General features: G+C 36.1%; 3 protein-coding genes across 10 annotated transcripts in view; 1 reads left to right on the top strand and 2 right to left on the bottom strand.

The window, feature by feature from the left end:
* Window positions 1-760, bottom strand: part of tfap2d (transcription factor AP-2 delta (activating enhancer binding protein 2 delta)) — a 123432-nt gene extending 122672 nt beyond the window's left edge. For 7 of the 8 annotated variants that reach the window (XM_079584626.1, XM_079584627.1, XM_079584633.1 and 4 more), the window contains exon 1: window positions 216-759. The gene's annotated coding sequence lies outside the window, so the exon portion shown is untranslated. Of the gene's footprint in view, window positions 1-215 lie in introns of all 8 variants that reach the window. The other variant, XM_079584632.1, reaches the window with a different exon arrangement.
* Window positions 761-1732: 972 nt separating this feature from the next.
* hadhb (hydroxyacyl-CoA dehydrogenase trifunctional multienzyme complex subunit beta) lies at window positions 1733-14303 on the bottom strand. Its single transcript, XM_079584106.1, has 16 exons — window positions 13961-14303; window positions 12623-12699; window positions 12477-12518; window positions 12230-12320; window positions 9219-9263; window positions 9023-9122; window positions 8364-8451; window positions 8003-8190; window positions 6808-6988; window positions 6478-6599; window positions 6273-6352; window positions 5766-5813; window positions 4266-4353; window positions 4066-4140; window positions 2508-2672; window positions 1733-2416 (listed from the first exon to the last, which is right to left on the bottom strand). Exons 2-16 carry the CDS (start codon window positions 12687-12689, stop codon window positions 2381-2383), a joined length of 1416 nt encoding a protein of 471 aa, XP_079440232.1. The 5' UTR covers window positions 12690-12699; window positions 13961-14303; the 3' UTR covers window positions 1733-2380.
* hadhaa (hydroxyacyl-CoA dehydrogenase trifunctional multienzyme complex subunit alpha a) lies at window positions 14263-26443 on the top strand. Its single transcript, XM_079584105.1, has 20 exons — window positions 14263-14395; window positions 16083-16124; window positions 16201-16271; window positions 17358-17491; window positions 17578-17716; window positions 19628-19747; window positions 20127-20229; window positions 20940-21062; window positions 21161-21279; window positions 21348-21404; window positions 21925-22034; window positions 22125-22259; window positions 23054-23225; window positions 23322-23408; window positions 23503-23643; window positions 23718-23786; window positions 24283-24478; window positions 25309-25423; window positions 25510-25655; window positions 25808-26443. The coding sequence occupies exons 1-20, from the start codon at window positions 14335-14337 to the stop codon at window positions 25951-25953; spliced, it is 2286 nt and encodes a 761-aa protein (XP_079440231.1). The 5' UTR covers window positions 14263-14334; the 3' UTR covers window positions 25954-26443.
* The last annotated feature ends 649 nt before the right edge of the window (window positions 26444-27092 follow it).

Here is a 27092-nt window from a genome sequence, read left to right as displayed (position 1 = left end):
GTTACCTGAGAATACCATGTTGGTAGCTACTTAGTTGACGAAACCTTCCCAAAACAAATGTAAACCAAATACTATTGAGAAAGTGAGTCATGAAACTACAAAATCAACATCTGAGCTTATAACTTCCTTTATCTTCTCCACCTGTTTACTAACGGGAAATTTCCCCAAACGAAGTTTAGAATACAGATTTTATCCTATATCGGATCAACAATTACCTTCGGTTCCCAGGAGCCTGAGCAGGAGGCTTTTAAAATGTTATAATATTCTCTTCACAGCTTGTGTTTGTCATTATGGCCTCGCAGCGGCAGCCGGTAACCGTTAAACTCGTGAAGGCGCGCGGGGGCCGCACGCGCTCCTCTTTAAAGCGCGCGCGAGAGGTTCTGCAGGTGCGAGCGCGAGCAGAAGGACGAGATTAAAGTGTCTCCCTCCACCTGTCTCTCTCTCTCTCCCTCTTTCACCTCCATCTCTCCGTTTGACGGGGTGAGGAGTGTGAGGCAGATTTGTACCGACAGCACCGCGCGCATTCTCCAGTCAAACGGCATAAAAGGCGCGCGGCTGATCAAAGCGCGCGCTGCGGCGCCCGTCTCGCGGGTTCACGACGTTTGAAGGTTAAAACAAAAAAACCGACACGCAACCCGCTATTTACATTTTACTCCGTTTTGCATCCGGATAAAAACATTTTTTCTCTCCACCTCACTCCTGTTCAAAATCTCTGAAGCGCTCCAAAAAACTTTTCTGCACAAATAACAACATTAATACGCAAATATAGAAGTAGGCTAGAGGCGTGATAAATATTGGAATTAATTCGTTTAAAAATAATTTAATGAAGCCGACGTATTGCGGAATGTGAAATGATGGCAAACGAGCAATTTGAAGGAAAACAACTTGTGTCGTGAAGGGGGCGGGATGAAACGGATCCGTGTCGCGCGGACTTGTGAGGGAAATATTTTTTTTTTCCTCTTCGTTCATCTGGGATCGTGACGCCGTAGCGATTCAGTCCAACGGCTATATTTGTAGTTCAATCTTCTGAGGAGTTGAAACGCTCGTATTTACACACCAAGGGATTCACGGCGCAGTAGGATGATCCTCTGGGTGCATATGAATACAATTACACACTCAGTAAACAGCGCTTCGCTTATGAATGTGCGCAAAAACTTGCGTTGCACGTGACGTAACGCTGCGTCAACATCAGGCAATCCGTAGTTAGAGCGCCTTTATTCTTCATGACTGAGGGCTATATATTATTATCTCTAGAATATAATAAGTCACATTACAATAACATCACCAAATATATTTTATATATGCTAATATTTGAGGTTTATGCAAAAAATCCAAAATGCTACAAAAGTAGAACTAGAACATGTTTAGTATTATATTAAACTTATATAAAAATAGTATTATATAAAAAAATATTGTGTCCCCAAGGTGTTTCAACCCATCAGAAATAACATTACCGGTATTAAAATGTACAATTAATTAAACATAAAATGTATTTAATTTTTATATATATATATATATATATATATATATATATATATATACATATCCGTTTGACAAACACAAAATTATACATATATTATTGCTTAAATCATTTTTGTATACATTTTACACTTAAATAAATTGATATGAAAAAGCCCTTAAGTGGAATAATCCATAAATTGTTACTAAGCAACTAACATGTAATAGAACACACACACCTTATAGAATGTAACATGAAAAACATGAACGTAACTGGCGATTTCAAATTATGTTTATTTGTACAAACTGTTAGAAAAGGTTCAGAGGTTCACCTGCTTGAATCTGAGGCACACGTGTGTTTAAGTACGTAACCTTTGTCTTTATGACTGCTCTAGGATCAGTCCTTCTTACAATCCATTCCTTAAGAGCTAAACGCCACCAACTGACAATGGATCTGCTAATATTGCCGTATGAAACAACATCAGACCCAGCTATATAAACAGCAATAAGAGATCCAGCTGCTAAATTGATAGATAAAATGATCTTTATCTGGAGATTAGAATGCTTAGAATTAGAACAAACAAACAAAATCTAGAATTCTAGATTCCATATCATATCACCCCTTCCAAATCAAATGTGAATTGTAGCCTTCTTCTGTAATGTCCAAATTTAACTGGCCTGATTTTAAGTGCTATATTTAGCATGCAAAAAAATAATATTTATCTAATCTTATCCTCAACATGTTCTGAAATAAAGCTATAGTACATTACCATTTACATCCACGTCACAAGCATCATTTCAAATGAAGAACCTCCAGATAACTTTCAGGAACATTTCTTTTCAAGGCATTTCGGCACGTTAGTATTTACAAAAACTATTCGTGTGCATGTACAGAGCATTACGGTGTGTGGAAGTACGCAGATTACTGAGGATAAGCTTCAATCACCATAGCATGACCCTGCAACACACATACAAGAGGATGTTATGAGGATATTTCCACACGTGTGAGAATCTGTACAGTACGTTGTAGAAGTGATCGTGTCACACACCTGTCCTCCAGCGGCACACGCTGCCACCAGACCATACTGACCGCCCTCTTTCTGCAGTCGGTGAGCTACGGTGGTCACCAGTCTACAGCCGGTGGCCCCAAATGGATGCCCAAGAGACAGAGAACCTCCCCATGTGTTAAACTTCTCCATTGGAGGGGCACCGACCTGAGAAGACAGAGAAACAATGATCATGAGTTTTCATTTTCATCAATATCATCAACATTACAACTGCTCATCAACAGAGGGTTTCCAACCAATTTCGAGTCGACTAGTGAAACATCGTAAGCAACTATAAATCAATGCATAAGAAATAGTGAGTTTTGCATGGTAAACGCAACTCACATTTTCTTTAGAAAGTAAAAAAAACGGAATCCTCATTTATAAAACGCATCATATGATCGGATTTGATCCTAAATATAGAGCCCTATGATTTCCGCTATGAGGAAAACGAGGACAGAATTCCGGAATACAGTCATAAAACTGAATACTGTACAACATGGACTTCTGCAAATTTTTAATTTCCATTCAAATGGAATCCAGAAAACTTAAAACAGAAAACACAGAATTTGAGAAAAAAAATCTAATTGAATTTGAGAAGAAGAAAAAACTTGATTTTGTTTAAACTATTAATAAATTGTTGCCAAATTGTGTAAGTTTCATGATTTCAATTAATTAGCCATGCTTTTAATTTATTAAAATTTAATTTAACCATTAAAATGGAGTAAAACAAAAAAAAATTAATGAAAAAAAAAAAATCCAGAAAAATTAAAGTGGAAAAAAATGTATTTGGGAAAAAATAAAATGGATTTCATAAAAGTAATACAATTAATTCAACAATTAACTGTTTATGAAAATGTAATATAAATAGACAATCATAATATGCATTTATATAATTATGTGCACAAATACGCATAATATTAACTGTTTTTTAATAATTACAATCAGTGAAATTACTTGATTTATATTTTATAATTATATATTATTTATAATATTTCTATTATTTTTCCTGAAAATAATAATAATATATGCCTACACACACAGGTTGCACAGAAACAGAGCCATATACCGCACACAAGTTTTCAGAGTGCGCTTGGGTTTCCTTGCCCATTGATGATGAGTGCCATACTTCCTCTGAACCGTTAGGAGATTTGTGTGGCCGTTCTGGTGGAGCTGATGCACTTGCACTTGAATTTAAAATGAACTACTACAATGCTTAAAGAAAGATGCATTTAGGAACATTTGCATACGTACGTTTTATGAATCATTTATACTTTCTGAACATATACATTCGCATTTAAGATCATTATACGCACGTCTTTATAAATGAGGGCCCCTGGTTTCTATAATTATTCTTTATTCATCTGATGTTTTCATACGCAATGTGACATTTATTGCCACTTGAATCCCCCAGGAGTATCCTGAGGTTTAGTGTCTTGCTCAAGGGCACGACGGTGATAGTTCATGAAACAAACCCTCCTGGGCTTTGAATGCACAACCTATGGGACAATCTTTAAGCATTTTTTCACGCCACCTAGTGTGAGCACACACACACACCTACCTTAGATTTTCTGCCCATATATGTCTGAGCGAACCAGTCAGAGTCCATTGCCTTCAGGTTTGCCATGATCTGACCCTGTAAAAGAAATAATAAAACTGAACATCAACACCATTCACTCACTAATAACTGTTAAGTAAGTTTCCGTAGAACACAGGATATTTAAAGCAGTATTAATGGAAAACTTGAAGGTGATTGCTTACAGCAAAAGCTTCATGAAACTCAAACACATCGATGTCGTTCATTGTCAGTCCGCTCCTCTCCAGGACCTTTGGAGTGCTGTAGGTCGGCCTGAGAAAGAAAAAACCCCAGATATGAGTGTGAGTGACATGAGAGAGAAAGAAATAGAAACAGAGAATTAAAAAAATACATACTGTATTTAAACCTCACTTAATATTAGAGGTGACAGATTACTACTACTTTTCCTAATCAATATGCAGAACCAAATTCAATTAGTTTTATTTCTGATTTTTGACACTATAATGATCAATAATCAATATAATATATATTACTACAGCAGTAAAAATGTGTGTACTTCAACAATAATAATTACAAAATAATTATTTATGGCACTATGCAAAATTGTTGTGTGATCTAACTAGCACTTGAGTTACACCACTGTTCAACAGTCTGGGGTCAGGAAAAACTTTTATTCAGCAAGGATGCATTTAATTGATCAATTGTAACATTAAGATATTAAGCAAAGAAGCAGCAACTGTTTTCAACATTGATAATCAGAAAAGTTTCTTAAAAAGTTAATTTATTTCAGTAATTCAACTTAAAAGGTGAAACTAATATATTATATAGACTCATTACATGCCGTGAGATATTTCAAGCCTTTATTTGTTATAATTGTGATGATTATGGCTTACAGCTTATGAAAACCCCAAATTCTAAATTAGAATATTGTGAAAAGGTTTTCATAAGCTGTAAGCCATAATCATCAAAATTAAAACAAATAAAGGCTTGAAATATCTCACTTTGCATGTAATGAGTCTATATAATTATTAGTTTCATCTTTTAAGTTGAATTACTGAAATAAATTAACTTTTGCACGATATTCACATTTTTCAAGTTTCACCAGTATATATATGATTTCTGAAATATCATGTGACACTGAAGTAATGATAATGAAAATTCAGCTTTGATCACAGAAATAAATTACATTTTAACATATATTCCAATAGAAAACAGTTGTTTTAAATTGCAATATTACTGTTTTTACTGTATTTTTTGGTCAAATAAATGCAGCCTTGATGAGCATATGAGCACATCTTTCAAAAACATTTAATAAAAACATGTAAAAAGCTAAATAATTTATGCAAGCAATAAATTACTTAAGCTTTGTGCGGGAACCAAAGTAGAATTGAAAGTCAAAGTGTCAATATTGGTCAAATATACTTGCTTAACTAATTATAAGCCTGTATCTATTAAGAATAACTACAAGTAAATATAGATAGAATATGAAGAAAATTAACCTTTAAACAAAAACTGCCAAATGCGTAAATGTAAACCTACACAAAACCTTTCAAATAAGAATCTATACCAGAGAGTCTCATTTTTCTGCAGACTGAATGAATGTCAGTCACGAACTCACACGCCACAACACAACCCAACCACAACAATAACAAAACCCACAGCACAAAACCTCACAGGCCTGAAAGAGAAAGAGAGAGGAAAGAAGAAAAGAAGCAGGAACTCACCCGAGAAGCAGTTGGTCTTTTGGGTCTTGAGACACGTACACAAAATCTCTGAAGGTAAAAACACAGACATACAGTAATATCAACATCAGCACCACGGGCCGCTGTGTGCCGTAGAGACGAGCACATGACGTCTGTCTGCTGTAACGGGACACTATAAACACTGATCACTCCACGATATCAACAGCTTCAGGAAAACATCAGATTTACTTAAAGATAAAATTAATATTTTTCACCTACACCAATTTAATGTGCAGCAACAGTTTTATGGTTTATTTCCCCTAAAATAATAAACAATGATGGCTTGAGGAGGGTGAGTAAATTATGGGATAATTTTCATTTTTGGGTGAACCAACCCTTTAAATTCTATAAATGCATTTAAAAAAATACCCATGATTCATGGGTAAATTTGCACAGATCAGCTAAATTGTTTAGTAAAACACAGATGATGTCAGTGAGATGCTGCTGGTGGTAGTTTTTAAATGCAAGGCATTATTTTTGTTTTTGTACCTGAGATATGCTTTAGGCTTGTAACCCATAGCAAGAGCTTTCTCCTCTGACATGATCAAAACTGCAGACGCGCCGTCAGTCTGAGTGAGAAAACACACACACAGCGAGAGTTCATCTTTGAATGATGACAAATCTGACAGATGTTCCTTAAATTAAAGGGATAAAAACAAACTAGATAAATCAACATTATCTCAGATGAACTGACCAGGAAAGAGGAGTTTGCGGCCGTCACGGTGCCGTGAGGCTTGATGAAGGCGGGTTTCAGTCTGGCCATCTGTTCCATGGTGGAAGGACGGATCCCGTTATCTTTAGACACAATATCCTTCCCTGTGACAAACACACCATCACAACATTTGAGCAACAATCTGAACGGTTTAAATCAAACTTATGCAACAGACCTGTCAATAAACAGTATTATTTCTGTTCAAATCATTTGCGTATTGCACTTTCACAAATTGCAAAGCTGAATTAATGTTTTTTGGTCACAAACTGAAATGAGTTGGCCAGTGCTGTTGTAATTTTGTTAATTGTTCACCTGGCACTTTGAAGTTGATGACGTCACTGAGCAGTCCGCTGTCTTGAGCTTTCTTTGCGAGCATGTGAGACCGCAACGCAAACTCATCCTGCTCTAAACGCGTCACGCCGAATGCAGCCGCCAGACGGTCCGCGGAGTGACCCATTGTCTCGGCTGTGGAGAACTCGGCCACTGCCGGCAGCTAAACACATTCAGAGACAGACATTTAACAGCTTTTAAGGAAGGGCACTCAACAATACCATATGGACTGTATTTAAAGCATACTAAAAAACTGAAATATAGATGTCCTAGATTACATTTTATAATACAGATAGTTTTATTAGTCTGTGTAGAATCAGTAAGAATGGGTTGAGAATTACAAACGATTAGTAATGTTGTGCCATGTGTCATAATTTTCAAGCAAAAGTGTTGAGTTTATAGTGGTCTTTATTGTTTGGAATTTATAGCCTTTTCTTGCAAAATTACTAGCTATTTTTGCTAATTATCTCTGTAAATTATAATAAATAATATAAAATACATATTGAAAAAGTATACAGGTGAAACTGGAAAAATTTTAATACTGTGCAAAAGTTCATTTATTTCAATAATTCAAGTTAAAAGGTGAAACTAATATATTATATAGACTCATTACATGCAAAGTGAGATATTTCAAGCCTTTTATTTGATATAATTTTTATAATTATGGCTTACAGCTTATGAAAACCCCAAATTCAAAATTAGTGAAAAGTAATATTGTGAAAAGGTTTTCATAAGCTGTAAGCCATAATCATCAAAATTATAACAAATAAAGGCTTAAAATATCTCACTTTGCATGTAATGAGTCTATATAATATATTAGTTTCACCTTTTAAGTTGAATTACTGAAATAAATGAACTTTTGCACGATATTAAACATTTTCGAGTTTCACCTGTAAATGTAACTTTTTAGAAATGGAAATTTAAACCTTAGGTTTATTAGAACATCTCAAGTTTATATTTCCATGTCTAGTTTTATTGCATTGATTGCATATCTGAGCAGTTACTAATCTATGATATTCTGGTTTCTAGATATGAAACGGGTCCTTTGCCCTTCGCTCAGGTGAGAAATGCACTATGGGTAAATTGTTTTCTGTGATGTGAGCGGAGTACCTTAATGATAATCAAATTGAGGTGCACTGGGGGTAAAATGTGAGGTGTATTATGGGTAATGTAGTACCTCAGGTGCGAGGTGAGCGAGGCGGATGGAGCCCAGCAGAGAGAGTCGAGCCCCGAGGGTCTTTGCCTTGTTGAGTGACAGCATTGTCTTCCGCATCTTCCGGCTGTGGCGAATCGGAACGTCAGACATAAACTCGACCCCACCGGCGACCACAGTATCACACTGACCGGCAGCGATCAAACCGACAGCTAGAAAACAAATTAACAATCAACTGTTAAGTTGCCTCTGCTGTAGAATGTTAAAGCTTAATGCAATTTCAATATGTTTATGCAACTAACCGATCATAGTTGTTTAGAGTGATGTGTTTGTATAAGTGAGTTGCATGCATTCAATATTGTCACAAATTGTGTGTGTTCAGTACCTGTGGTCATTGCTTGGTTGGAGGAAATACACGCCATCGTCACCGTGTGAGCAGGAGTCTTATCTGAGAATCCAGCACCAAGTGCCGCCTACAAGAAAACAAAAAACAAAATGTAATTCAAAATTAACATCGTTCCTAAATAATTTTATACTCAGAAACCAAGTAATGTTTCTAAGAAAGGGTCTTTCATCGATGATGGGACACAGAGAGCTGCCTGCACTGTTTGCCACAAAATAAATTCAACTTAAAATGTCAAGGGAAAAATAATATATATAACATTCACAGGAGCAGTAAAGCCGCTTTTTAACTATTTACGTATTTAAATATATGTTGTGAATGTGTTCGCTTTATGTTTGAATGCATAGTATGTGCTGACTACCTCGTTCCTAATGGAAAGATAAAGCTCTTGCATTGAATTGAACTGATAAACAGGAATGTGGTAAAGGGCTATTAAATTCAGTACCCAATATACAAACAAACACTGCAGTAATGCTTTGTAATAAGATGAAATCTCTGTACAGATGCCCGAACTCTCATTGGTCAGTCTGATAGCATGCTTCTCAGCAGCCAATCAATAAACACAGACCTGACTAACTAAAAATAGCTTCAACATCCAAATTCTATTTTAGAAACCATCACTGACTAGAGGACAGACTGACCTCTCTGGCCACATTACTGGTCTTCACTTCCTGAATAACTTCTCCATAGACAATATAATCAACAGCTTCTTTAGGGATACCGGTTCTGTTCAGCAGACCCCTGAAGAAAAACACAGACAGACAGTTAGTCCTGAACATTAGAGTGATGAGTGAATCTTTATACTGTATGTATATGTTTATGTATGTGGAGACGCACTGTAATGCTGCTCTGGCCAGATCGTGGGGCATCAGATCAGCGTATCTAATAACAAAAACAGAGACACACAAAGAATGATTTCACAGTTTTTTGATTGATATTCCTAAGGCCCTGTTCACACCTGGTATTCAGATGCATTTTGTTCGATCGGATATACAAGTGGACGACGCTAAATACAGGTGTAAACGGGGTCTAAAAGGTTTTGAGCTCGTCCACTTTTTGACCACTTCCAGAGGGAGTTGAAAACACATTCGATCGGATTGCTTTCGTAGTGTAAACGCTCATGTGATCGAATGAGTTTAAACAGCCACAAAAGACCATCTACTCTCCGCCTACTGACCTAATGCATAAACATTATGAAAAGCGCACTAGCCAGACGGATTTTAAACTTTGTCGGCTGGAGACCCAAGTCTGGTTTGAAGATGAAAAACGTACCAAGCACAATGTTCTCTCTCCATTCCTGATTTCTAACCAGAGGTGTCAAGTAACGAAGTACAAATACTTCGTTACATTACTTAAGTAGAAATTTTGGGTATCTATACTTTACTTGAGTAATTATTTTTCAGCCGACTTTTTACTTCTACTCCTTACATTTTCACGCAATTATCTGTACTTTCTACTCCTTACATTTTAAAAATAGCCTCGTTATTCCTATTTCATTTCTGCTTGTTTTCATTCCCGCTTGTTTTCATTCTGGCTTGTCGTCGTTCAAAAAATGGCCAATTATATTACAATAGATATGAGTCCCGCCTCCTGAACACACATCGCTAAACTGATTGGCTTTGTGTTTTCTTTCTAACTTGTGAGAGGCTGTCCGCGCGGCGCGCTGTAGTTACATTTGGTTTGTGCGAAGCGGCAAAACTCCTCCGAAGGAAACCTACTGTAGATGCGGTAAGCGAGGGAGAAATCAACAGTTTTGTGCTCAAGAATACGGGGCAAATCGCGTCAAATATTGCTTTGGGGACAGCCGTTTTTACAATATTGCCTACTGTATGACAATCGCGGGATAAGTGGCAAACATAATCGTTAGTGTGTGTGTGTGCGTGCGCGCGTGTGTGTGAGAGAGAGAGGAGAGAGAGTGTGTGCGTGTGTGTGAGAGAGAGCGAGTGTGTGTGAGAGGGAGACTGAGTGTGTGTGTGTGTGTGTGTGTGTGTGTGAGAGAGAGAGAGAGTGTGTGTGTGTGTGTGAGAGAGAGAGAGAGAGAGAGAGGGGGGAGAGAGAGAGGGGGGAGAGAGAGAGTGTGTGTGTGAGAGAGAAGAGAGAGTGTGTGTGTGTGAGAGAGAGAGAGAGAGAGGAGAGAGTGTGTGTGTGAGAGAGAAGAGAGAGAGAGTGTGTGTGTGAGAGAGAGAGAGGAGAGAGAGTGTGTGTGTGAGAGAGAAGAGAGTGTGGAGAGAGAGAGAGAGAGAGTGAGTGTGTGTGTGTGTGTGAGAGAGAGAGAGAGTGCGTGCGTGTGTGTGTGTGTGGGAGAGAGAGAGTGTGTGTGTGCGCGCAACCATTATAGTGTCAAAATATCCCCACAAAGATGGCAATATCTGAAATCCTTATATGTGGCTGAAACAGGTATACCTGTTATACAGCTATAGCCTAGTGCCTCAAGTTTTTTAACATTTAGATTTTAATATATATAACATTATAGTCATTATGGCCTTAGAATATATATATTTTTTTTTTTTTGAGGAGGTGGGGTGCACTATAGGCCCCTTTGGCGCGGTCTAAGCTTTTGTCCTTAATGGCATTTTTTGCCTTGCATTACTTTTACTTTTATACTTTAAGTAGTTTTGAAACCATGTACTTTTACACTTTTACTTGAGTAAAAAGCTTGAGTTGATACTTCAACTTCTACAGAAGTCATTTTAAACCCTAGTATCTATACTTCTACTTGAGTAATGAATGTGAATACTTTTGACACCTCTGTTTCTAACACACACTCACAGCGTTCGGCTGGTCTTGTGGCTGTCAGAGCAGAAACTAAAGCTTATGCTCTCCGTGTGTTTCTCCGTCGTCTCCTTTCATGACAAAATAAGCTCACGCAATTTACCAGTAGATTGAAAGATCTAAAAAAGTCCATGCATTTATACTCCTCTCGAAGAAATCAGGACAGAAGTGGTTGAAAGTGGACAAAAGAGACATCTGCTTGAGATCCGATTGACCAAAAAGCATCTAAATACCAGGTGGTAACAGGGCCTAAAACATTCTGGTAAGAGTTTATCCTAAACTTGCAATTAATTCAGCCTAAAACATTCATTTGTAGTTTGAAGTTAAATTGCATGCCATATAGTTTTGGATTTTGTAACCTTGAATTAACGGTTACCTTATATGTCTGCTCAAAAAAATATACCTTAAATGCGATGTAAGTCACTTTGCATAAAAGTGCCTGTCAAATAGTTATTTTCTGCCAAATGCATAAATTAGTCCTTATTTTTTCCATAAAACAGAATTTTGATACAAACCATCTTCATTCACATCCTAAATATATCTTACTTTTTTTTTTTGGAAATTAGAAAAAAAAAATCTTAACCTGACTTCGGGCCAACAAAATGTTTGTCTTGGATTTCATTATTAACATGACAGCTTAGATTTGTTGTAATGTGTCCAAATATGGCCAAAGAGCAGATGTATCCTATTATCCATTATCAACATAATGGATTATTGATCAAATCAACACTTTTGCTTGAAAATTATGACACATGGCACAACATTACTGATTGTTTGCAATTCTCAACCCATTCTTACTGATTCTACACAGACTATCACAAGTCTAATACAACTATCTGTATTATAAAATGTTATCAAGGACATCTATATTTCAGTTTTTTAGTCTGCTTTAAATACAGTCCATATATAGCCTGGAAATCCAGACCCAAATCTGAAAGGATTTTACCCAGATTTCCAGGGTAGTCCATATAAACAGTCTTGCTTTAATCTCCTTTCTCCTCTTTACAAATGATTGTTTTTGTTTCAGTTTGAATTTCACTTAAACACTGTGTGCAACTTGTCAGGCCAGGTCTTACGTGGTGCCAGACAGCAGGAAGGGGGTTCGGACGCCGTCCACCAGAACGATGTTCTTCATTCCTGGTTTGGCCAGCGTCTTCTTGCTCTTTGCTATTTGGTTATAAAAGACACAGAAAAGAACAACAAAAATATTTTAAGAAATGTGCATTTTTCTTTTAATACTCTAACGAAATATTAAATATTTATTTTATTTCATTTTATGAGGACCTTAATATAGAATACAGCAAAGCAAATTGCTATAGATACCTTGAGCTTGCAGATGGACAGATGTGCTGAGAGAACGAGCAGCTGGAGAGAAACAGTTTAAATGAGTGATAATGACAAGTTAAATGTTCAGTAATCTGCATAATGTGAAGTGTTCATTAGTTCTGTGGAGACCTAGGACGTCTTACCGAACTGGGCAGTCTGCACAGATGCCAGTGGACTGCTCCTCAGTGAAGTCAACAACATAGATGCCATCTTTGATTATCTGGAAGACGAGCCAAAAGTATGAATAATTTTATTCAAGGCAATTTCAATTATTTCAAGCTATATTTCAACAGCAATTATTTCAAAGCAACTGCACGCATAATCTATCCGACAGAATACATTAGAATCGGTTTATAGGCAAGTATGCAAGATGAATATAAACTGATTATATATATATATATATATATATATATATATATATATATATATATAGAGAGAGAGAGAGAGAGAGAGAGAGAGAGAGAGAGAGAGAGAGAGAGAGAGAGAGAGAGAGAGAGAGAGAGAGAGAGAGAGAGAGAGAGAGAGAGAGAGAGAGAGAGAGAGAGAGAGAGAGAGAGAGAGAGAGAGAGAGCGAGAGCGAGAGAGAGAGAGAGAGAGAGAGCGAGAGAGAGATTATATATATATATATATATATATATATATATATATATATATATATATATATATATATATAAAACCCTTTAAGTAACAAAATATAAAAACTAATGTAATTTGCGCTCAAATGCTGCAGGATATTTTCTCTTCACTAACTCTCACTTTTCTGAAGTCTCAATGTCTTTGAATCAGCTGATGTTTTGGTCATTTTTAGTGACTGTAATGTATGGATTTTCCTAGCAGAGGAACCACAGGTGTAGACCATCAGATTAACGATCAACATGCTCGACTAACCACAAATATACTGAATACTGACTATCTATATGTTCAAATGACATATTGTTGTATAATTTAAAACTCTTTGATTGAGAACCCTTTGCTTGTGCTATCTTTCTTTTAAATAAATGGCACTTGCTTTGACATTTTGCATCAATCAATGCAATGACTTGCTTTTGATACTTTACACTAACCTGTGTGTGTGTTGTGTGTGTGTGTGTGTGTGTGTGTGTGTGTGTGTGTGTGTGTGTGTGTGTGTGTGTGTGTGTGTGTGTGTGTGTGTGTGTGTGTGTGTGTGTGTGTGTGTGTGTGTGTGTGTGTGTGACCCTTCACCTACTTCAGTCAGTAGACTGGACAAGGACAAACACGTATTAAACACCTAAACAGCTACTTAAGATCTTGGCATCATTATAAAACAACACTGATCATGATATAACCACACATAACAGTAAAGCAACAGTAATGTAACATAAAAATAACACTTTAACACACAAACAAGTACACGGATTCATTCTTCCGCATGCCTAATAACCCAGTTTAAGACATTCATCAGGATTTATCATATAAACACAATTTGTCATGTAATATAAGTACATAAATCATATTTTTACCTGCTACTGTTGTAAATGTGGAGCGAGAGAGTGCGATGTTAGACGACCTGCGTCTGTCTAATGACTACAGCAGTGCACGAGCCGCAGGACCCCGCGTCAACCTGGCAACCCGAATAACTGCCTGAGCAAGGAAAAATACCGCGGATACTTACTTTATATTATTATTATTATTTTTTAAAGAAAGTTTTATTGACATCAATGTACACCAAGTAATACATATAAAACGTTATTATATGCACTAAATGGCGGTGATATGAATATAATTTTATTTAAAGGCGCTAAGTTGGCAGCCTAAATGGCGGCTGCAGGGGCTCGCGCTGCTCGCGCTCGTCAGTACGTACACGCGCGCTGACGGTGACGTCGTTTTGAGAAGGATGGCGAGCGCGAGACTACTGTTGTCGCGGAGCTGCTGTTCAGCCGCGAAAACTGTCACAGGTGACAAACTTATATTCATAAACGTATTATTGTGCATATAAATTATATTGTTTTATATTGTACTTGTATATCCGTTATTAGCACTTTTAAGTGTGGTTAAGAGTCCTAACAAGGAGAGAATGAGGTGACCTGCATGATTGAACTTTCACCTAGTTTTTACAGTACTGGTCAGTGGGTCACAGAGTTAAGCAAATATAATTATAATAATAATGGTGTAATGTGTATAACATTCTATATTATAATTCTATACACGATTAGTAATATACAATTAGTTGTACAGGTGTGTGACAGGCTACCATCCAACTGTGTTTACAGTTACTGTGACATCATAAAAAAATGAATACAGATGCTCCTTTAAACAATTTAAGAGACGTTCTGTTATTTGCATTATTATTTTTATATACCGGTACATACATTTTGGAAACATTATCAATTTTTTAATGTTTTTGAAGGGAGTCTCTTATGCCCATCAAGGTTGCATTTATTTGATGGGGGGGAAAAACAGTAATATTGTGAAATATTATTACAATTTAAAATAATGGTTTTCTATTAAAAAACAACAACTTTAAAATACAATTCATTTCTGTGATGCAAAGCTGAATTTTCAGATGAAAATTCAGCTTTGCATCACAGAAATAAGTTATATCTTAAAGTATATTCAAATAGAAAACCATTATTGTAAATTGTAATTATATTTCACAATATCACTGTACAATATTTTCTGTTTTTTTATCAAATAAATACAGCCTTGCCCTTGATGAGCATAAGAGACTTCTTTTAAAAACATTAAAAAATAGTCATTATATATTTTATTAGGTTATACTGTACATGTAGCATCAATTGTCAATTATCAGTTTAATAAAAGCCTTTAAACCCTGTTTAATCAACAGCTATAACATTGAATGTATATTGATGTGAATTTGTTCAATGTTTTATTGTAAGTTTATGATTTCTTTAGTATTATTTTAACTAATACAAACTTTCTATGACCTGCTGACCTCTGATTGGACACACAGTCACACACAGACACGGTGTGTGTTGTGTGTGTTGTGTGTGTTGTGTGTGTGTGTGTGTGTGTGTGTTGTGTGTGTGTGTGTGTGTGTGTGTGTGTGTGTGTGTGTGTGTGTGTGTGTGTGTGTGTGTGTGTGTGTGTGTGTGTGTGTGTGTGTGTGTGTGTTTGGTCATGTGAATGTGACAGGTGGGGTTGTATGGGGGAACTGGGACAAAGTTCAATGACAATTGGATTCTAGGCCAAAGATGTTGCATTTGACCCCATTTTTAATTAAATATATAATATTCAAGACTACTGTGTGATGTACAATGTATCTTACAATTCATACTGTAATATAATCAATAAAATAATGATTATAATCTGTTTGGGCAAAAAAAAACTTTAAGCAGAGCTTATTCAAAGGCATTATTAACATAACACAGTTTATGTTTCCTATTAACATGGAATATTTTTTTATTTACAGCTGCATTTTATAAGATACAGAATAAGAGTTTATAAATCACTTGTTTAATCATAAACACAAACCAGCTTTTTTTCTGATACAATATTCATAAATATTACTTTGTTAAAAGGAAATTACCTCTATGTGGTTTGAAGGACTTTCTCATGGAAGATTCATGTTGAACTTTATACTTGTGTGATCATGACATGTTTATGTATGTTTTTGGGTCATAGGTCATGGACAGAGAAGTCTATCTGTATCATCAGCTGTGCTGGGTAACTGTTAACAACAGAATTGATGAATAGAAATATGTTTAATGATTTATTTTTAATCATTTGTCTCTGTCTGCAGCTCGCACTCATGTCAGTTATGAAGTCAAAGATAATGTTGCTGTGGTACGAATCAATGATCCAAACTCAAAGGTGTGTTCTTCTGTTCTCCCATGATTCCTCTGATGTAATAATGTCAGTGTTTATTTATTAAAAGTTTGATCAAAGTGTTTATTGTTCAAAAGTTTGGGGTAAGTACACATTTTTTTAAAGAAATTAATGGGGATGTACCGATCAGGTTTTTTTGCCTCCGAGTCATTTGATTTTGAGTATCTACCGATACTGAGTCCCGATTCGATACTTCTATAATACATAAAAAAAGAATAAAGAAGAGCGAAAAAATGGATCCAGGACGTTCCTTATTTTTTATTTAATTCACCTTATTTTAACATTCAACAACTCTGTTAACAAACAGAGCACTTCTGTGAGCTTGAACAATCAAGTAATAAATAACATAAATTCTTCACTTTTGGTGATATGAACAAAGTGATGTCATGCCGCACGCGTTGCTGTTTCTGTGTGGAGTCAAAAGGGTCTAACTCTGTGCCACCGCATAACTATAGATGTGTTAAAAAATAATGAGAATATAATTTATATACATATATATCCGAGTCCTGATCGGGAGGTAACGTCCGATTCCGATCGAGTCTGAAACCACGTGACATTAATACTTTTATTCAGCAAGGATGTATTAAATTGATCAAAAGTGACTGTAAAGAAATGTATAATCTTACAAAAGATTTCTATTTCAAATAAACGCTGTTTTTTTAAACTTTTTAATTCATTAAAGAATCTTGAAAAAAACTATTTATCACGGTTTCTACAAAAATTTGAAGCAGCACAACTGTTTTCAACACTGATAATAATCAGAAATGTTTCTTGAGCAGCAAATCATCATATTAGAAAGATTTCTGAAGGATCATGTGACACTGAAGACTGTAATGATGCTGAAAATTCAGCTTTGCCATTTCAGGAATAAATTATATTTTAAATATAATATAATAGAAAACAATTGTTTTAAATTGTAGTAATCATTCAAAATATTACTGTTTTACTGTATTTTTCATCAAACAAATGCAGCCTTGGTCAGCAGAAGGGACTTCTTTCAGAAATATTTAAAAATGTACCGACTCCAAACTTTTGAACTGAGAATGTATATCATTTTTGTGTGTTTTGTAGGTGAATACTCTGTCCAAGCAGATGCAGGCAGAGATGACGGAGGTGATGAATGAGATTTGGGGGAATTCAGCAGTGAAGAGCGCCGTCCTCATATCCAGAAAACCAGGATGCTTCATCGCAGGAGCCGACATCAAGTACGACACACACTCTCACACACACACACACAGATTGCTTAGACCTTTTATAGAGAGTCATATTCATCATCATCTTCATCTTTCAGTATGATTCAGGCCTGCAGCACAGCGGAGGAAGTGACATCACTGTCACAGGAAGGACAGAAGATGTTTGACCAGATTGAGAAATCCCCCATCCCTATTGTGGCTGCTATTAACGGCTCCTGTCTGGGCGGTGGATTGGAGGTCAGCACATAATCATGTGTTTATTTATTCACTTGTATTATTTCACTCTTATTTGCTTTTAATAAATCATTAAATAATTTTTTTGATGCCTTTAACTCTGTGAACAGCAGTGATGTTATTGTTAACTATAAAAACAAATAACATTTGTCAGTAATTAAAATAAAGCATAAATAAAATAAAAATTTTGATGAAACTTTTTTGAAAATTAGAACCGTTGCCTTGGCAACTATCTGAAATAAATACATTTAAGTTGAGAAACAAAAATTTCTAAAACTAAAATGAATAATTAAAGCTATGTAGAAAAAAATAAAAACTTAACAAAAAATGACAAAAGTACACAAAATGACTAAAATCAAACTGAAAATTAAAAAATAAGAGCCAATTCAAAATATTAATATATACTCTAATAGTACATAAATAATACTAAATTAACTCACAGTTAAGAAGTGTATAAATTTAATAATAAAAAAACAAAAAGGTATTATTATTCAGCATTATTTATAAGTAAGATGTTTCCTTTATTTGTATACTGAATAAAGGTTTGTTCACGCCAAGAACGATAACTATAACGATAAAGATATAGTTCTAAAATCGTTTAAAATATAAAAGAAGACTCCACACCACAGCTATAACGATAACAGGACAGAGAAACAATTTATTTGGAATCACTTTTTTCCAGCTGATTAACGATTAAAAACATTGACAGCCAATCGGAATCTATCCTGCTTTAAAGAGCTCGAGCATTTAAAGCGGCAGATGACAAAACTACAGTAATTAACAGACAGTAGACAGTAACTACACTTGTAATAAACAGAGCGATACATCATCCGGTGGTGTGGACACTAATATACTTATCGTTCTTGGTGTGAACGGGCTTAATACAGAACAGTGTCATATGATAACATGCCGACTTTAAAGGAGTAGTTCACTTTCAAATAAAAATGTGCTGATAATTTACTCACCCCGATGTCATCCAAGATGTCCATGTCTTTCTTTCTTCAGTAGAAAATAAATTTAGGGTTTTTGAGGAAAACATTCCAGAATTTTTCTCCATATAATGGACTTCAATGGCAACCAACGGTTTGAAGGGTCAAATGTCAGTCTCAGTGCAGCTTCAAATGCTCGACATGATCCCAGTCGAGAAATAAGGATCTTATCTAGCGAAACGATCTGTCATTTTCTAAAAATAAATAAAAAATTATATACTTTTTAACCACAAATGCCCGTCTTGTACCATCTCTGAGATGCGCCACGCATTACATCATCACGTTGGAAAGGTCACGCGTGACATCGTTAAACATCCAGGATATGCACACGTAAGGACCATTTTAAACAATAAACTGACACAAATACATATAAATATGTGTCATTCAACATACAATAACTTTGAACAGTCCTCCTACTCCAGACTTGTAAACACTGGGTCGGTACTTCTGACTACGTGACCCGTGACCTTTCCAACGTGATAACGTTATGCGTGGAGCATCTCAGAGATGGTACAAGATTTGTACAAGCATTGTACGATGGTACAAGCATTTGTGGTTAAAAAGTATATCATTTTTATTTATTTTTAGAAAATGACAGATCGTTTCGCTAGATAAGATCCTTATTTCTCGACTGGGATCGTGTCGAGCATTTGAAGCTGCACTGAGACTGACATTTGACCCTTCAAACCATTGCTTGCCATTTAAGTCCATTATATGGAGAAAAATCCTGGAATGTTTTCCTCAAAAACCCTAAATTTATTTTCGACATAAGAAATTAAGACATGGACATCTTGGATGACATCGGGGTGAGTAAATTATCAGGAAAATTTTTTTTTAAAGTGAACTACTCCTTTAATAATATTAAATGAGACCATAAACCTTCCTTTAAATTCACACATGGTTATTATTTCTCTTGTTCTTTCAGTTTGCCATTGCATGTCAGTACCGTCTGGCCACTAAGAGTAAGAAGACGATCCTGGGCACCCCAGAGGTGATGCTGGGACTTCTGCCCGGGGCTGGAGGGACTCAGAGGCTGCCCAAAATGGTGAGGAGTTTACTGACGCTCTAGCCTGGTTGACACCAGACCCTTCTCAGTTGTAACTGAGAGTGGATCTGGGGAAGGTTTATTCACAGCCCATTTCCAAAGGGGCGTCACCAACGGACGTCGCTCAAATGCCTCTGGGTACAATTGGATAGACCTAAAACCAATCAGAGCGATCGTCACTATGTAAAGCCTGCCTCAACGTTTCTGATTGGTGCCTCGATTTGGAAAAATTGGAAATGGGTTTGAATGGGCTCTTGGCCAGACGGGCTTGCAGAGCAAATCTCAAATTTGCCGGAAGTTCGTCAGGGTTTTCCCAGACTACTGACGCTCTCTAACTTTGAAGGGTTGTATGTTTCATAATGATGTTTGTGTGTCTTAGGTCGGCCTTCCCACTGCGTTTGATATGATGCTGACCGGCAGGAACATACGGGCAGATAAAGCCAAAAAAATGGGGCTCGTACATCAGCTGGTGGATCCTCTGGGTGATTTAATCAATTATAATAATAAATAAATAAACAGTCCCTCTATCACAGATGAATCATGTAAATATATACAAGGAGGTGTTATCATGGAAAACAGGATTTTTCCCTGCTTTATTTTTAAATGAGAATAAAGTTCAAAATAGTATTTATAGGCATAACTTCCTTTCCAGAACAGTGTTGTTATTGTTAACTTACACTAAAACTATTAAAAATGGTTTTGTTACTTGAAGCTGAAATAAAATAAAATATAAATATGAGATGAAAAATGTATGTTGCCATCACGACTAAATGAAATAAGTTTAAGTTTCATTTACTTGTATTTCAGTTTTAGTTCAACTTAAATTAAACTAAATGAAGCAAGGGTTTAAAGTGACATTTAAGCTATTTTGAGACATGAAGAAATTATTTTCACTGGAAAAAAAGGATTAAATATGTATTTTATATATATATATATATATATATATATATATCTTTAAATATGTATTTTGATTATTAAAGATGAGTTTTAAGGGATACAATTATTGACTGCAGGGGGACTTTAAAGATTCAGAAGCAACAACTCTCTGGTTAATTAAAAAGGGAAAATTATCTTGGAAAAAACTAAAAGCTAGTCAAGGTTTCTGGCATCAAAGTGGACTTCAGAGGAAGGATTAAAAGCTGCACAGGTGCAGAATTGGACCCCTATAACGTGTTTGTGTTTTATGTGGCAGGCCCAGGACTGAAGAGTCCAGAAGAGAGGACCATCGAGTATCTGGAGGAAGTGGCTGTTGATTTTGCTAAAGGTCTCGCTGGTAAAAAAGTCACCATGGAAAAGAAGAAAGGACTCGTGCAGAGTAAGACAAACACATCGGTGTCGAGATGAGATAAGACAGACTCTTGACTTGTCTGTTTATTAAAGGCCTTTTTATTGTTTTATAATCTGTTTTTCCAGAGGTGCAGGATTTTATAATGGGTCTGCCACCGGTCAGGAAACAGATCTACAAAACTGTCCACAGTAAAGTCATGAAACAGAGTAAAGGGCTGTATCCTGCGCCACTGAAGATTATAGAGGTAAACGCACGCACAGGCACACATACGCTCAGGCGCTCATGAACTCATACGTTTTTGTGTGTTTTTAGTGTGTTCAGACGGGCATTGAAAAAGGAAACACTGCTGGATATCAGACTGAATCTCAGGTCAGTATCATTCCCTCCTGAACGTGGCACATCCAATCAGATTTCAGGGTTTTACTAATTTAATATGCAAAGGCCTCTACAGTAAATGATCAACATGAGCAAAACTTTGCTGAAAAACCTGTTGCACACAATCTACTGCATGCCTTCTGTCATTTGAATGATAGCTGATACTTTTTTTAGTAAAGAATAAGCTATCAAGAGCAAATTAATGGTGTGTAAATGTTTTTAACTGGTTGCATGTTTTATGTTTATGTTAGATTTTTTTGTTTTTTGTTTGGGGGGGGGGTTGTATTGTATTGAATTGTATGTTGTAACTTTGATGATTAATTGCATATGCAAACTCGGCTGTCTATCTTGGCCGATTTTTTTACACTCCTGTAAAAGAGATTTTAAGAGTTTTCTCCTGGTTACATAAAGGTAATAATAGAAATAATATTATTTTATTTGGTAGGCTTTACAGGTTTACTTAAAATAACTTCAGCATAATTGATTCATGCAGCTCATCTTGTCTGTTTTCTAGAACTTCGGCAAGCTGGCGATGACATCAGAGTCCAGAGCCCTGATTGGCCTGTATCATGGTCAGGTGGCCTGCAAAAAGAACCACTTCGGGCACCCAGAGAGAGAAGTGAAGTACGTCTGATGGGAGGGGGCTTAGTGGTATGATGTCATCAGGACATGAGTGTTATAACTGATTGTGTTTTTGACTTTTTTTTTTTTTAGAAAGCTGGCTGTCCTGGGGGCGGGCCTTATGGGAGCAGGCGTTGCCCAGGTAACGGTAGACAAGGGTGTGTCCACCATCTTAAAGGACACGACACAGGAAGGACTTGGCAGAGGTCAACAACAGGTGTACAAGGGGTTAGTGTAGCACACACAGTGATATTAAACAGATATTCAAACCCACTTGACTTGGAGACATCAGCTGCAGGTTATAGTGTGAGGCAGCAGAGGGCGCTGCACTCCATGACATTAGAAAGAAACAATTAGAGCTGAGAGCCACCAGATGTCAGTGCTGTGATCTTTCTGTTCAGAGACGGCCATGAAATTAGACTGTTACTCTATTCATATTTAAGCATAAAAATAAATACAAATATGAAAATATCAAACTATTGAAGGTATTGTTCACACAGTAATGGCAATCCTGGAAATATTGTTCACACAGTAATGCCAGAGTTATTTTTTTTTTCTGGAAAGTCTAGATATTTCTATTGTGAATTTTTTTTTTTTTTTGGCTAGAAAGGTCCATTTTGTAAGTGCATTCTCTATACATTTATTTGTTAAAAAAAAAAAAAAAAAAGACAATACTTTTTAGACTTTTTATTATATTTACTATTTTATTATTTTCTTGTGTCAATATATATATATATATTTTTTTTTATAAAATACTTTTATTTACATATATATATGTACGGTATATATATATATATATATGTACGGTATATGTGTGTGTATATATATATATATATATTGTACATTTTTAAATCTATAAAAATAATACAAAATAAATAAATGTTTTCCATGTTGAACTAAGATGAAATAACGGGTTTAAATTTTTTAAATATTCACCATATACAAATATATTTACATTTAAATGTATATATGTATACCCTATATTTAAACCTAATAAATACATTTCATTGTTTCTTTCTCAGCCTTAACGACAAAACAAAAAAGAAGAGTCTGACGACGTTCGAGAGAGATGGGATAATGTCCTTGCTGTCGGGACAGCTGGACTACCGTGGTTTCGAGAATGTGGATATGGTCATTGAAGCCGTGTTTGAAGACCTGTCAATCAAACATAAAGTGTTGAAGGAGGTTGAGGCTGTGAGTTCAGCTTTGTGTTTGTTGAGTGCGATTATACAGGCGTGCTGGTGCGCTTCTAGTCGTATACACAACTGACCATACCTGTCCTGTGTGCAGGTGATTCCTCCTCACTGTGTCTTTGCCACCAACACATCCGCTCTGCCCATCAAAGACATCGCAGCAGCCAGCAGGAGACCTGAAAAGGTGCGCGTGTGTGTGTTTTAATTGTCATTAGTCAGTTCTGAAGGAGTGATTTCTTGCTAAAGTCTTAATTCTGTACTGCTTGTGTGTTATATAGGTGATCGGCATGCATTATTTCTCTCCTGTGGATAAAATGCAACTGCTGGAAATCATCACCACAGATAAAACCTCCAAAGACACAACAGCATCTGCCGTGGCCGTGGGACTTAAACAGGGGAAGGTCATCATAGTGGTGGGGGTAAGAACACGTTCTGTCACATGTTTTCAGTGTTCATCAGGCATCAGTGAGTGACTCTGTGTATATTTTAACAGGATGGCCCAGGGTTTTACACCACTCGTTGTCTGGCGCCCATGTTAGCCGAGGCCGTTCGTGCGCTGCAGGTACATTTCTAGGTGTTTGAATTGCTAATGCAAAAAATTATCTTTATTTGTTCCAGGACTAAATTTGTAAATGTATTTATTTAAATTTATTAATTTATTTAATTTAATTATAAAATTATTATTTTATTTAATTATAAAACTTATTTAATTTATAAATTTGCAAATGTATTTATTGGTCCGAACCAAACTACAAGTGTGAACACACCCTAAATTATGTATTTAACGTATCACCTGAATGTATTTCATACATTTCTTGTATTAATCTTAAATTTTTTGTATATATTTTATACACGTAAAGCCATGAAGATAGCCTTGATGTTGACATGGTGTTTAAAATGTAAAAAATTAATTGTTTGTTTGTGGTTAAAATGTCTCTTTGTGAAGCAATTTAATCCAACTTTTTAATTCAATATTTAATTTGTCTGTCTGTAACTTCAAAACTATTTTTATTCTATGAGCCAACTCTAATCTTCCTGTGTCATCACTTTGACTGCAGGAAGGAGTTGGGCCCAAGAAACTGGATTCCCTGACAACAGGATTCGGGTTTCCTGTCGGTGCGGCGACACTTGCTGACGAGGTCGGTATTGACGTGGCTGCTCATGTTGCAGAGGATCTTGGCAAGGCTTTTGGAACACGATTCGGAGGAGGAAATGTTGAGGTCTTGAAGATGATGGTCCAAAAGGGGTTCAAAGGTACATCTGTTAAACTACATACCGCTTTATCTTCATGAATGGTCAGAATTGTCGGTCTTACAGAACCTTGATAGCAAGTTAAAGGGATAGTTCACCCAAAAATGAACATGAATCTGACTAATGACTTAAGCCCTATTCACACGGGATTAGTATTACCTGGTGACCTCTAGTCATTTGTAATAATTGCGGATGTTGTCTTTGATCTTAATCCCGTGCGAATCAGCCATGTCTGTAATAGGGCTTTGACTTTTGCCCAAAAATCATATTCGAAGATAGTTTGTTTATTAATATGAATATTCTAATATGTATTAATAATATTTTGATCATTAAATGCCTTCAGTAAGACCTATATTGATGTCAAACTTAAGTTGTATATGTTCTGTCCACCAGAGGGCAGTGTATCAGTCAATGTCAATAGGCAGGCAATGATGTTTTCAGAAGAAAAACACTGTAAACATATAAATAAATAAATCGCGACCATTGTTTTGGTATACAAAATAAGCGTTAACCAGGGCGCTAACGTCACCTACAGGAGCCCAGATGACTAATAATAGACTTGCTAATGAGCTCGCGATTCACAACTTCACCAGGCGTGAAAAATCTGAATTGAAAACAACGTTTACAAGCAAACACATTTACAAAAAATAATGCCCATAAATGGTTCGAATAGTAAAGGCTGCCTAATATTCGTTCGAATTTCTTTTTTTTAAAAATAAAAACTACAAACTACTACTTTTTTTAATAAACTACAGCAAAAAAAGCTTAACTATTCTTGTCGTATTCCAATTCAGCTTTCAGATTGTTATTGCATGTATATCTGTGCACTTCAGGTCGCAAGTCTGGAAAGGGTTGTTATGTGTATGGAGCCAAGTCGAAAGAAAAGATGGTGAACTCAGGAGCCGAAGAGATTCTTATGAGCTTCAAGCTAACAGCGCCCCCTGCTGTGTAAGTTGGTTTACTTGATTAACGCCACAGATTGTAGCATCTTAAACCTTGAAAAAACCTTCATATTTCTTTCTGTCCCTCTGTAGCTCCACCGATGAGGATATTCAGTACAGACTTATGTCTCGTTTTGTGAACGAGGCTGTACTGTGTCTACAGGAAGGCATTCTGCCCGACCCTGTGCAGGGAGACATCGGAGCCGTGTTTGGACTTGGCTTCCCGCCTTGCTTGGGAGGTAACAGACATTGCACACCTTGTAATTAAAATGATTTATCGTAAATGATACGGGCCCAACACTTAACCCTGTGGCATACCGCATTGTGCCTGGGGATAATTAAGGATTTGCTTAGTAAACTTTGGCAACCCACTTTTTCCCCCACATTTCAGGCCCGTTCCGTTTTGTGGATTCATACGGAGCAGACAAACTTGTCCAGAAAATGAAGCGCTTTGAAGAGGTTTATGGTAACCAGTTCACCCCCTGCGAGCTGCTCATCGACCACGCAAAGAACTCCAGCAAGAGATTTCACAAGTGAAAATTCACCGCCATTTATAATTTTCTAATCTCAGCATTTGGTATCTTATAAAAAAAAAAGAAAAGTCACATTCACTTACTTAGAGTAGTGCATCATTTACAAATCCGTTAATTGTGTTTTATCATTTGTGGGTTAAAAAGCAGCACTTTCCTTACTTGGCCAGTACATAATTTTGTCAGTTTGTTTATGTAATCAAGGAAAATTAACAATGTAAAATCTTAGTAAAATTGAGATTTGGTGTCAACGCCAAGATCTTTCTTTTTTTTTTTACCGTTAAAGAATTTTACGGTAGAATATTCATTCAGGTACACATAAAATCACTGCAAAGCAGGTTGGTTTTTTTTTTTTAACCAAGGTGCCTTAGATTATCTCCAAGTTGAGCTGGAGAGGGAGTTTTGCACAGTTATTATTTTTTGTATTTTTTGTATAGCATAGTAGTTTGTATGTTTGCATATGATTCTGCTAAAATAAACTTGAATTTTGACTGGAAGCATCTACTTCTCACACCTGACCTATATTTTACTGTATGTAAAGAAAAACTCATTGTAAGAGTAAAGAATGTATTCATATGTCGAAATACAGTATGTGTAAATGATTCAAAGTATATACTGTAGTACAGGTATTTCCATAATGTGGGGCCCCGGAGCATGTTAGGAGAATAATTAATTAATTAATTAATACAAATTTAATGTATACAAATAAATATATATTGAGTTCATTATATTCTATTTAAAACATTTAAACATAATTTCCATACAATTGGCGGTAACTCCAAATCAGTGGGAATTGGCGCCACCAAATATACGCTTTTGCAAGAATAAACACAGTTTCTGACATCACTAAGTCAACCGCAATATCTGCACAGCGAAGAAACAAATGCACATCGCACACTAAGGTAGGGGTCTAATTATGTGGGCATATTAATTCATATTTAAATTTTCCTCTTGACCGTTTTGACTGGGATGGGCCAGTGTCGTAAATTAGCCTAATGGAAAAATACTACCAAAATAAATAAACTTGGCCCCAAAATTAATGACTTTTTGTCTCACAATTGCGAGTTTATATCTTGCTATTCTGATTGTGTTTAGGCCTATATCTCGCAATTCTGACTTTATAACTCGGAATTCTGACTTTATAAC

The sequence above is a fragment of the Phoxinus phoxinus genome, assembly GCF_949152265.1.
Source record: "Phoxinus phoxinus genome assembly, chromosome: 16".
Classification (NCBI taxonomy): Eukaryota; Metazoa; Chordata; class Actinopteri; order Cypriniformes; family Leuciscidae; genus Phoxinus; species Phoxinus phoxinus.
Note: the sequence above shows the minus strand (reverse complement) of the source record. Positions and strands in the feature narration are given on the sequence as shown.

Coding starts and splice junctions, on each gene's coding strand:
- hadhaa (XM_079584105.1), top strand. CDS start 14,335: ATGGCGAGCGCGAGACTACTGTTGTCGCGGAGCTGCTGTTCAGCCGCG. Junction 23,787..24,282: donor AGGCCGTTCGTGCGCTGCAG/GTACATTTCTAG, acceptor CTTTGACTGCAG/GAAGGAGTTGGGCCCAAGAA. Junction 25,656..25,807: donor CTTCCCGCCTTGCTTGGGAG/GTAACAGACATT, acceptor CCCACATTTCAG/GCCCGTTCCGTTTTGTGGAT.
- hadhb (XM_079584106.1), bottom strand. CDS start 12,689: ATGGCATCTATGTTGTTGACTTCACTGAGGAGCAGTCCACTGGCATCT. Junction 6,989..8,002: donor TCGCTCACCTCGCACCTGAG/GTACTACATTAC, acceptor GAATGTGTTTAG/CTGCCGGCAGTGGCCGAGTT. Junction 6,353..6,477: donor CCGCAAACTCCTCTTTCCTG/GTCAGTTCATCT, acceptor TTTCTCACTCAG/ACTGACGGCGCGTCTGCAGT.